A 12,777-nucleotide genomic window follows, 5' to 3' on the forward strand; every position below is an offset into this window, starting at 1 on the left:
TGCTGGGCTTTCTCACTGTATCTTTTTTCTCTCTCTCTCTCTCTGTCAGAATCTGCTTTAAGAATCTCGCCGGTGACTTTAGTTGCAGTGGAATCGGCCTATTTAGTTTTTGGTTGCACTTCGTCCCCGCTCTGATATTAATCAATTGACTTCATAAAGCACTGAGGCAGCACACTCTGTCGTCAGTAATCAATGCCCAGATCCATTCTTTTCTCTTCATCTGAGGAGGCGTCTGGAGCTTTCCCACTGCCGAGCAGATGAGCCCCAGGCCTTTGGGGGAATTGTCCTCCAAACTAGTGTCCTTTCCATGATGAACACATTTATGAGGATCGTAAACAAAAACATCACATCTGTCTCTAAGTGTTGCCCACCCCCATCCCATCCGCTGTATTTGCATTAAAATAAAATGACCCTAACTTCAAGGCTTTATCATCTGAGCAGGGAACATTCATCATGCAGACTTTTTAATTTGTGTTATGTTGCTGTCTCATCTCATCCTCACCCTTGGCCTGATGCTCTGTGACAGATGCCTACAAACAAATTGTATATGATTACATAAAGCCAGTGAAGCACTTTCGTTAGGTCAAGGTCACTGCTTTTGTTTATTAACAGAAAAGCATTACAGATGGATATGCTTTTATTTAGGAGGCTTTTACCTTTTCGGGGCAGTGATGAGTCTGTTTACTGATCAGTATGTATGGACATTCAAAGCCACAGAGTTCAGTATGTGTTCTAGTACTAAAAAATCTTTGTAACACAAGATCACCATTTCTAGCATTCCTAATTGACTGTATGACCTGCTAACAAGCACTACAACTAACAGTTATTTCCATTATCGATTAACTTGTGAATATTTTTTCCAGTTAAGCGTGGTTGGTTTTTAAAATGTCAGAACACAGTGAAAAATGACCATTACAATTTTCCAGGGGCCAAGCTGGCAGCATCACAGTGCTTGTTTTTGTCCCACAAACAGTCCAAAAATCCCAAGACACACAGTAAAATGATGATTCTGATATGATAATCATCTCGACAATCATCATATGATGTGAAAAATCACAGAGAAAACATCAACATGTTAGCATGCTAAGCTTAGCATTTAACTCAAAGAACTGCTGTGCCTAAATGAAGCCTTACAGAGCTGCTAGCATGGCTGTAGACTCTTGGCCAGACCTTGTTGCTTGATAAATGGCTCATACAATTATTTGAACATCAAAGTTGTACCAAACAATAATTTCAGCACTATTGCTAAATGACATGTGACCAAGTGAGATAAAAAAAAAAGCCACATGGAAGTATCTCTGACACATGTTGGTATATCAACCACTCATCCATATTCATTCACAAACGCTTTGGCTGACAGCAGATCTCTTGATTCAGCCACTTCTTGAAAACCATCCATCCCCTTCGTATTTCCCTGGCCTTTACTTTTTTTAATGTAGGATCCCGTCTTCAGTTTTCACAGTACCACTCAGGAACTGGCTCATCACTGCTTGGACCAGGATCTGTTCAGAGTATGAAATGCTTACGCCAAAATAAATCCGTGGCATTAAATAATTTAATTGATGCTTATTATAGATAGGGCTCAACTCCCACAGATTTTACAGGCTTGCTAAGCCTGACCCCGGGCACTGGGAAAATGCTCATCTGTGTCACTTTGTGATGGGTTGCCTTGTGGATGTGTAACCTGCTTTCTTGTTCGCTTCTCTTGCTTCTTCTGCACATCGCCTCTGAGTCAGAGTTGAGATGTTACAGTGAGGACGGCGTCGTTGAAATTAATGACTGTAATAAGTTCTATAAGTTAAATTAGCACTATAAACCACGGCTCAAACTCACCGAGACTGAATTTCTCAACAAACTGATTCAAAACGTTTGCAAGTTTTCATGTAAATGATCATTACCTTCACTTCACTGTCACTAAAGTTTAATTATTGAACATATTTTTGCATAATAAATCCCACAAATGCCAGTACTTCTACTAAAATCCAGTTCGCATGACATTACTTGCTTTAAAGGTGGTGTGTGATCCTCATTTACAGTCAGTGAATTTGAGCTTCAAGCTGTAACATAATATTCAAAGAGCACTTTTATGCCGATGAACAGAAATGGATTTTGTAAATTCTTGTACTTCATGATCTTGCAAAAGTTCACCAGCTATCTTTTGTGGAAGTATTTAAAGATATCGCACTGCCACATTCCAAGATGTCTATAAATACTTCATGATGCCAATTTAAATGAAGTGATCATTAAGCACAAAAATCCTACAAACTCCATTTAACATATAATGTTTGGGTTTCTGAACTACTTCTCTCCTCTTTTTCTTCCCTGCACAGCGATCCAAAATAGCAGTGTATGAGAAGATGTGGTCATACATGAAATCTGCTGAACCCTCAGTGTTTGTTAAGACCACACCCGATGGCGTAGCCCGGGTACGAAAGTCAAAGGGCAAGTTCGCCTTTCTCCTCGAGTCCACCATGAACGAGTACATCGAGCAGCGGAAGCCGTGCGACACCATGAAAGTGGGCGGGAACCTCGACTCGAAAGGCTACGGTGTGGCGACACCCAAAGGCTCAGCATTAAGGTGGGTGGAATAATATAACAATATCCTCCATGTTGTTATAGTATTCCACCTACCCTGATGTCCCCCTGTTGTCATTCTCTTCTCTTCCTCTTCTTGTTTTTTTATGGACACAGAGGTAACGGTAGTATGCCTTTCAGTGCACTTGGATACAAAGGTTATATAATGATACTTGATGTTTTTTTAAATATTTTTATATATGTGTTGAGAGTTGCTATTTGACAGTAGAGGAATCAAGTCCAGACAATAAGGCTAAAGCTAACAATCATTTCATATTTATGTCTCTCTTACTGTTGCTTTCTCTCTCCTTCGATCTCTCCTTCTGTCCCGTGTGCTGTCCTACCTGACTGTTGTGTTGTCACTTTTAATTTAACAGTTCAATGGTTTTTCAATTTAGCCTTTAAAAGCTGCGCTGTCACTTGTGACGAATGTTAATTGCATGATGTTTGTTGTTGTTACTTTTCTTCTCAATGACAAGTGTCCCCATCCCGCACACTTCAGTTCTAAACTACGTAACCCTTCATGCCACCTTTTCCAAGATTTAACACTGTCTTTACCTTATATGAGCCTTTCTTATCTCTCCATATTCCTTAAATTCTTAAACAATTTGTCCTTTCCTAGACCATTCTGATTAACAGATAGTATTCTGTGCATAAGCCCCTGCTTTGACAGTGGTAGTCTCACTACCATTATCTATCACTATGATGCTTAGTACAATTATTACTTTGCATTAGATTTCTCACGGACCTGTGCATTTTCTTACAAGTTATGTTTTATCGTTTCAAGAAATGCTGTTAACCTGGCAGTTTTAAAACTGAATGAGCAAGGCCTCTTGGACAAATTGAAAAACAAATGGTGGTACGACAAGGGAGAGTGCGGCAGCGGGGGAGGTGACTCCAAGGTCAGCCTCGATGTCACCACAATCGGGTACCATAGTGCAGAGTAATCGGCAAGGCTGTTACAACAACCCAACCATAACCAAACCAACTGTGCGCCCCAACCAAGCTGCTGCTGCCCCAAGGCAGATTACCAAATTAACTGATAGTCTGAACAGACGGTTTAACAGCTCAGATCAAACTAAGGAGCCCTTGCTTAGCTAATAGAAAAATATTATTTGTGGTTATTGAGACAACATAAATTTTGTGCAAATACGTATTAATGGAGGAGTTATCTTACTGTTTGACTATGGTGAAGGGAATGTGGCTGTCCTGCAGTTGTGAAAGGCTGAGCTTTGTTTATCCAAACTTACACACCTGCAGGACAGATCCATCTAGTCTCAGTTGTTACGACTTTGTTTAGGAAGCTTCGGTAGTTTGAGTTATTACTTAAAGCCACACACATGTAATTCAACATAGTTGGCCAGAAAACGTTTCTGCATTGACAAGGCCGTAACCTCCAGCCTTCCCGCATCAAGGTGAAGTTTGCGAATCCTGTAAGAGATGGCTTTGCAGTACTTCACCGCACAGCTGGTTCGCATCCATGCCACTGGCCCGGAATGCATGAGCTCTTAAGCCAACATGATAAATTCTCCTTAACTGCAAAAACCCCAAAATGGCTGCTCAGCCGAGGCCAACAGGAAAGCAAGGGGAACAGCGGCGTCTTGAGGGGACTAAGCATTGCAGGCAAACGTGAGATTTCTAATTAAACAAGACTTATGATTCATTTTTAATGGGTCATCTGATAAAGCACCTGTGGTGTGATTCCACTAAATGCAGTTCCTTCCCCAACTCATTAATAACCCCGCTGTGACCCTTTTGACCATCAGATCCCTCCCTCTTCTTCTGTGGTTAGGTGATGAATGGTTTTTCCATTATGGGAGCTAATGGTGGAGTGTGAAACCCTATTCACCCATGACAATCTAGTGTAACATTACTTATGTGCCAGGAAGAATTGTGCTATTTTTACTAAATTACATATAAGGAAGTAGCGATATATTCTTTACAATGCAGGTCAATTTAATGACAAATGACAATGTCAGCACACATGTGACGATATAGGTCAAATAATTGTCTAGATTACACACAAGCCTTAAGGTCCTGTGGACTGCAGATTGTATAATTACACCCTCAGTGTCATTTATCATGGATTGGCCTGAGCCACAGTGAACAGTTAAGCTGCAAGACTCTGTTAAAATAGCATCACCACAAGAGGCTAGACGAGGCCCAGATCAAATGGTGTCCTACTAAATGCTGGTGGTTCATTTCTGAAAAGGATCTTTTTCAATGTTTGCATTGCTAACATTGCTACGTCCTGTAGACACTGAGCTCAAGAGGCCTCCCTGTGCTGCTGAGAGCATGCTCAGGAGCCATTTGAAAAGTATCTTTCCCTGCGCTGTCATCGATCTTTTATCATACACAGGTACAGTATGTACTGTTTCCTGGCTTGTTTTGGCTCTCCAGGACTCAGTAGAAAGGCCCTGTTAGGTGGTATAAAGTGGCCTGGAGCGCTCCTGTTCCAAACAGTGCATCACTTGGCCCCATCCCACTCACAGCTCCCTGTTCCAACAAACAAGAGAAGATGCACATAATCATCAACACAGCGTCTTGCACACACACTCACACACAGTTAACACAGCTCTTTCTTGCCCCCAGGAGTAACACAGTGCAGCCCAGATTGAGTTTCAGACACAGAGCATGTTACAGGGTAATTGCATTGTTAATCAATGTCTCTCTGAGCCAAGACAATGGTCTGGTCTTCACAGTCCGTTTCTCCAGATTGGCTATGAGGGGTATACAGTGGTGTAATCTTCTCTCAGTGCATTATGCATTGCATGGATCCCCTTGCGGGACATTGTTCCCAGGGAGTAGTCAGGTCACTCATTTATAGATGCACTATTTTTCTTTGCTTCCATTTTGTTTTTCACTTTTACTGATAAATTATCCACTGTTATATTATGACTATAAAGTGGATCTTTATCCAGCTTTGTAACTGTTTTTTTTTTCTTTTCTTTAGTCATTTAGTACAATGCAATATTCTGATCATTTATGTTGACATGCAGTATTTGGAGGTCATGTTAAAACTCTTAGAGATATTAAATGGCAAGAAACAGCTGTGTCAGACATTGGATTATGCAGCTATAGGCAAATATGAGAGGAATTATTCCACTGATACTTTTGAGCTTAGTCCTGCAGCTCTGTGCAGTTTGGTTAGGACACACTCATCTGACATTAATCTGGTGTAATTGGGAGATAAGGTTTTCTTAGCGATATATGGGGATAGAACACGTAACATTTAATTAAGCTTTCACTTTTGGCCATATATGAAATGGGTTTCTCCAGATGTGACAAATTGTAAAATTGTTGCTTGTTGTCACTGAAGTGACAGAAATATTAGCCATCGCAGGATTAAGCTGATATCGTGGAAATGGTAAGGTAGGGTCTGTCAACTTAGATTTTTATGTTGGTTAAGTCAAAGCTCCTGTTTGATTGAACTTGTTAAATGCTGTTCAGAAATTCCCTGTGATCCAGTACCTGCCACCAAACCAATATGACCCAGTGCTTTTTGATATTCAGACTTGCAGATTGTACTTTCAGTACCTGCTTGTCACCCTGCTAACAGCGCCTGCCGATTACTCAAAGCGATATGGGTAGGCCCTGGCTTTAGACTAGGGGTTATAAAGGTAATAGGTAGAATGCCTGCTCTCTGTGATGTTGACATAGCCAGGAGCCCTGCTTTATCGCTTTGTAAAGTATGTAGTAGTTTAAAAGTTGAATAACATAAAATAACATAATATAATGTTATTTATGTTATTTCCCACGTGAAGAACTCCTGTAAACCTTGCAGTATTGAAACTCAGTGAACAAGGCATCTTAGACAAGCTGAAAAACAAATGGTGGTACGATAAGGGTGAATGTGGAACCAAGGACTCTGGAAGTAAGGTCAGTCGCTGCAGGTCTTTTGTACTGATTCCAAATTGCATTTTGACGTACTGTTCATATGCAAGACAAAACTTCTCTAACATCTATAGTGTACATTTTGTTTATTTGCTACACATAATTTTTCTTTTTTTAGTATTTCAGTTTTTCTGCCACCAACTGTAAGACAGTTTATATGTGGTCTTAACACATGGCACTGCTTCCCCAAATTCATTTTTTTTCTTTTATGCCACAAAAATCAGACACTTTTTGATGCAATATAAAATGTAGAAACTCTTTTTTTGTGTGTGAAAACTGTAAGGATAATGCTGAGGGGAAATTGCTGAAGTGCCTTTCAGAAACACAATTTCAACTGAATCACAGCAGTTAACAGTTGTTGATAAATGCTATTTTTGCTCATTTTCACTCTTGACATTCATGATACTCTGACCATTATGCTGCTGTTTCTATTTACCAATCTGTTAATGAAAATTTGATTTATTTGTGTTGTTACTAGTTTGCATCGAGATGTGTCTATTAGATTCTTTGGCCTCCTGTGGTGTGATGAACAAGCAAAGCCTCTTATTATGATGAGTTGCTCAAATTCAACTTCCCTAAGCGGCGAGAGCGCCGCAGGGTGTCCTCCAAATCTTGTGGCTGCTCGGAGTTGAGGTTAGAGACTCTGTTTGCACATTACAGGAAGTTGAGGAATGTAATAAACCCACTATTTAACCCTCTGAGATATAGTCAAAGCCTCATATCACAGGTTAGGGTTGCTAGATAGCGTTATGATATCTCCGTGCTCATTGGGTTAAACTGCAAATAGTAAAACTCTAATGAACAAATTTTTAATGAATATGTTTGGTAGGTAAGCAGCAGCAAAATGGTTTGATTTTTAGTGTTTTTATTTTTTTTTTTAACTTTAATGGAGCTATCATTCATCTACTATGAATTTGACTGTACTGTATGACAATGTTGCCATGAGAGTTATACGTACATGTCTCTAAGGATGAAAAAAGATAGGGATTTTCAGAGCTGTCGACCTATGCGATACTGACCAGCTTCCTAACATGGTCAAGAGCAGAAGCCATTTGACGTACATTAAGCGTAGGGAAGAATAAGCTCTACATTCACCAGCAGATATGGCATTAAGAGTTGGCTTCTTTCTCCTTAGTGGAGAATGGTTTGACTATGGCAGTCTGAAGTTGCTCATTACTTTGTGACAGCCATAGGAAAATCAGTTCAGTCGAAATTATAGCCTTAGCACCTCATTTACATCTTAATTTTTTTTTTGTTGCTTGTAGCTGTTAGTATCCATAATCTAGCATCAGAAAGATAGAGCATAATGATTTTTTAAAGCAATTTACTGTTGAAAGTCAAGGCTACGTAAGTCTCAGTTTGAAGGATGCAGGCTGCATTTTGTTCTGCTGCCCTTGCTCCACTGCGAAACTCTTAACTATGTTATTCACTTTCCCCCAGGACAAGACAAGTGCTCTCAGCCTAAGCAATGTGGCTGGTGTCTTCTATATTCTGGTTGGAGGGCTGGGGCTGGCCATGATGGTGGCTCTGATAGAGTTCTGTTATAAGTCACGGCAAGAAACCAAACGGCTGAAATTGGCCAAGAATGCCCAGAATTTTAAGCCGGCTCCTCCGACCAACACCCAGAACTTTGCCACATACAGAGAAGGCTACAACGTATACGGAACCGAGAGCGTTAAGATCTAGAGGTACGGCTCTTCTCCTTACTCTCCGCAGAGTCCCCCAAGCACTGAGAGAGTTGAATCATTTAGCTTCCTGTCATATCAGTGAGAGTAAATAATTAATTTGTATGTGTTGCTGTGTACCTGCTGCTTGTGAAATTGTTTATGCTCGTCATGTTGGACTCAGCAGAACACGCGTGCCCTCTCAAACAAAAAAACTCCCGTTGCTCATGCCTTGTAATGTGTAGCTTCATGGATACTGCCTCTGGCCTATATGATGGCTAGAACACATGATCTTGAACCTGCTGTTATGTGCAGGGTCAACAAACTGCTTTATAGGGTTAGTTCGTATAATGGAAGAATTTAGCATGTTGTGTAACATATGACCTTTAAAAGGGTCCGTTCTCCCAAATTATACCTTACCTCTAATGGTATCTAGCTCTACAGTTGGTTTTAGTTTTATTTGCAGAAGTTTTGCTTTCAGCCTCTTATCTCAATACAATAGAGTTGAAAAGAATTCAATGGGGCTCACAGCATTAAAAAAAAAATTACATTTAAAGCAGCATTAATTTTTTTTTTTTTTTGGCCACCTGGGGGCAGTGCAAAAGCTAATGCAGCATTGATACCAAGCCTGGGGACTATTTCTTCTGTAGAAACTTAACATGTAGTTCCACTGAAAGCCCACTTACCGCTTAATGCCACTAGGGGTAAGTGGGAATTTGCAAACAAGGTCTATACAACAATTCTGAAGCTTTGCACTGAACAAAGGGAAGCATACCCTGACAATTGCGTTGTTAAATAAAGTGCTACTCTTGTTTTTGATTGGATTGATTGCATTTGCGTGCCTTTGCATCTCGTTAGACATAAAGTGTGACATGTCTATTTACAGAAGTACAGCTGCACAACAGAGCAACAGAATTTAAAGACCCTGAAAACATATTTTCTCAATCAACTTCTAAAAGTTTTGATTATTTACACGAGAGACTTCTGTATTTGTGTTTTTTGTCTGTGCACTTCTCACTGGTTTGAAGTGGGCAGGGCTCGGTTGGATAAAGGTGATGCCACATGACATCAAATAGTCAAAATCTGATGACAGTTGGTGGGTTGTTTGCTTATGTTTCTGTCAGTCAAGTGACATCAAACCACACCCACAAAGTCCTGATGAAGCAGATTAGTCCTGATGAAGCTGAGTTTCTGAGTCTTAAACTCTTAATAAATAATAACTGAGGATGTTTTTACAAACTTTAACTTTGATTGTTGCTAAATTATTCATAAATATTTTATGTTATTTAGAAAAAGTTGAGATTTGAAACCATGTTTTCAGGGGCTTTAAAAAGATAATAGGGTACAAAATATGTAATCCTTCAACTCAAGTCAAACAAAATCACCACATTCACTGTTTTTAATTCATGTTTTAGATGGTTTTTTTAATTCACAGTCATATATTTTCACCAAACATGAGTCACACAGTATGAAGATGTAAGTTCTTCCTGACAATCACATAAACCTCAACTCTTCTCATGTTTGCTTCTGCTCTGTATGTTGGCACAGGTTTAGGAAACATTTCCATTGTCCCTTACAACTGTGACTAAACATCTATGAAAGGACAGGATCACGGGGATTGAGCTCCAAGCCAAATCCTCTCGCGCGGACACGGCACGATAATCTGCAATGACGACACGACTGGACTGGTCATGGGAAGAGCCGGTGTGGTTCCCTCCTCTCAGTGCCTTATGGAACTCCGAGTCCAATCAATGCAACTCATTCACAATGATATTGCTTTTTGCTTGAAACTCATACAAAACATTAGAATGGTGCAGTGATAAAAAAGAATATATGTCTATATATATAATACATTTGACATGTTATAATGAATGAGAGAACTAAAGCCATCATTTGCAACCCTAAGCACATTTTGAAGTGCCAAACATACGACAAATCTTATAGGACAAGTGTCTAATTGGTTTCTTGTAATCAATACGATCAGATTACTCTTCATCCTTCTGCTGCCAGATTTTCACTGGTTATATGTGTTCAGATAAGTTTATTAGATCTACTCAGTGCACTGTAAGACACTGGTTATTAGACAATAGCTTTTATACTGCTGTAAGTCACTTATGGTGACCTTATACTTCTTTTAAAAGACAGATTGATCTTATTGGAGTGAAATGCCATTCAGCCCAAAACAATGATGAGTGTGTTGTCTGTACTCTAAACTCTGGTGCTGCTGCCACTGTCTTTTGAACGTTTGATGGGACTAATGAAGATGGGAAGATGATCTGGTTTGGCTTTCACGCACTACAGAACCAGGTCATAATTCGCACTTCCAATACTGCCAGGAGTGGGTTTTGTATGACAAAAAGTGTGTAAAGCAAAGTATTCCTGCTTGATTAAAAAAAAAAAAAAATCTGTTTGTGATTCACAGTTTGTAAAATATCAAAGGAGCGCTGACTCGCTAAGGTGTGCTGCTCCGAACAGTCTTTCCCTGAAGTCTAGAGTCATTCAAGTCTTCTGTACATGAAAGTAAAACCAAACAAAAAGGGTAATTCAATTGTAGATTATCTGCAATCCAATTAAAGGATAACAGTAATGGCTTTTAAACTGTAGTCTTTTGGATTATCTTGCCATTTTCTTTAACAATCGCACATTTTACAATGAGCTGTGGTTTGCTTTTAATTTGATTTCCTTTAACGAGCATTACCGTGTTTGGTGACTTCACTTAGTAAATGAAAATGAAAAATATATGAATTCAACGGAAAATAGATTTATACAAGGTTATACCAGGGAGATTCCTGAAGCTTAGCACATTTCCATATTGCTGTAATAATTTCTTTTCTTTCAAAAAGACTGTGATTCCATAGGATTTAGGAAGATGCGTATCTAATCACCTGAAACTATGGGCAGATAGTTTTATATGAAAAAACACTGATATGTGAAGAAAAAGAAAGAATAACTTGAGAAATCTGTACATTTAGATAAATGAGAATTATTTATATTACATGATGAAAGATTGGTTTCCTTTTTTTTCGGTTATTTTTTTTCTAAGAAATTGCATGTGAAATCAGTGATGCTTGACAAGCTCTGCTACTCACAAACTGACCTTAGGTTAACGTTAGAAGTCCAGCCCTGGTTACTCTTTTGTACATCAGTTTCACCTTTTTTTTTTTTCGTACACCTCACCTTCTGCAAAAACAAAAATAGTCAGGCATAGTAGTGGGTACAAAAGAGCAAGAGATGCATGCATAATTTGCTGAACCTCATTAGTGAGGTGCTGTACAGAGAATTTTAATACATTTTGTAAATAAAATGTACAGAAAGGGTCCTGTGTCTGCATTAATGTCATTTCACAACACTGTTTGAACCTGTGTGTGTTGAATGAATCACTGTGGGTGATTTCTTTTGTGGCCAGCAGCGATTTACAGGAACACAGCTCCGCTTTGGTTAAACCAGTGGTTCTCAAACTGTGGGGCAGGCCCCGTGGGGGAGGTGGGGCATAGATGACCAGGGATTGAAGCTAAGTGGAATGAATATGATTTTTGTGGGGAAAATAAACAAAGAAGAGTCTTGTTTTTGGCTTCTGAAGGGGAGAATGCCAGAAAAAGTTTGAAAACCACTGGGTTAAACACACTGCATAATTAGTGTGATGCCGATGGAGATTCAATAGCCTCAGCAGCCCCCGCAGACAAATACACAAAGACTGGAGTTTATCGAGCCGTTAGTCAGTGGAAGTATGTGTGCATGTTTTGGATCAATAGTAAGCACCATCTGCTTCCTGCTGTGCATCCACTGATTGAAGTCTCCATTGACAGCTTCATCTGTCGTGTGATCTTTCTCCAGCTCTCTTTATAAGATACTTTGTGACACAATCGATAACGTATTATTATAACCACCAACGGGTTACAAAGCAAACTGCACATGGCTGTTGTGTTGCTTGTGATTCTAGTAATGGTTTTAAGCTCAAAACTATATTTTCGGGAGCACATTTTCTTCAGAATTTGAATTGGTAAATACAGCAGAGGGACAGTTAATCATTTAAACCTTGCTTATTCCCACAGTGTAAATTCTCACATATACAGTAAATCGGCACAATGCTGGATAGATTGCCCAGACAGTCTGTCATTTTACAGGTCTCTGGGTCTGCATTGTGTGGTAAAATGAATTCCTCCCTCCAGATATCCAGCCTGCCACAGCTCAAATAACAAATCCAACAAACATGGCAAAAGACCAGTGTGGGGGTTTTTTTTCTTTCATTTTTGGATGCAGACACTATGATTCGGGATTTAGTCACTGCACCAGTTCTATGGAACAGACTCGGTCTGTATGAAATGCTACTGTATGATCCAAACAACCCATTTCTGACAAAGCATGAAAGGATATTGCTTTTTTGTTCTTCCTTTGCTTCACTGCCTCTCCTTTTGTTTTTGTTTTTTCTTTGTTATGCCTGGACTGCTTTCAAACCGACAACGTGGGGGAGTTGTGCACGAGGATGGCACTGCACTGCAGTACATGATGCTCATGAGACTATTGTCGGGAATTAGTTTACTCACCTATCAAAGAGGGCGACACAGTGGCAGCGTTTGTCCTGCAAGAATAGGGAGAAAAAAACAACCAATTAGGATGAGGCCTTTCATTCAGAAAGTGACATGGG

At 39.6% G+C, this 12,777-nt stretch overlaps 1 protein-coding gene across 5 annotated transcripts in view; it reads left to right on the forward strand.

Annotated features, from left to right (window-relative positions):
* Positions 1 to 11,395, forward strand: part of gria3b (glutamate receptor, ionotropic, AMPA 3b) — a 79,425-nt gene extending 68,030 nt beyond the window's left edge. Inside the window, exons 13-16 of one of the 5 annotated variants that reach the window (XR_005706535.1) lie at positions 2,331 to 2,578; positions 3,362 to 3,476; positions 6,339 to 6,453; positions 7,909 to 8,015. Coding sequence is in view for 3 of the 5 variants with exons in the window: in XM_040119322.1 (XP_039975256.1) it covers positions 2,331 to 2,578; positions 3,362 to 3,476; positions 7,909 to 8,154 (609 nt within the window). In the remaining 2 variants the exon portion in view is untranslated. Of the gene's footprint in view, positions 1 to 2,330; positions 2,579 to 3,361; positions 3,477 to 6,338; positions 6,454 to 7,908; positions 8,157 to 9,680 lie in introns of those variants that run through there. The other 4 variants (XM_040119322.1, XM_040119321.1, XR_005706536.1 and 1 more) reach the window with 4 other exon arrangements.
* The last annotated feature ends 1,382 nt before the right edge of the window (positions 11,396 to 12,777 follow it).

This window comes from Xiphias gladius, chromosome 23 (assembly GCF_016859285.1).
Source record: "Xiphias gladius isolate SHS-SW01 ecotype Sanya breed wild chromosome 23, ASM1685928v1, whole genome shotgun sequence".
In the NCBI taxonomy this organism is placed as follows: domain Eukaryota; kingdom Metazoa; phylum Chordata; class Actinopteri; order Istiophoriformes; family Xiphiidae; genus Xiphias; species Xiphias gladius.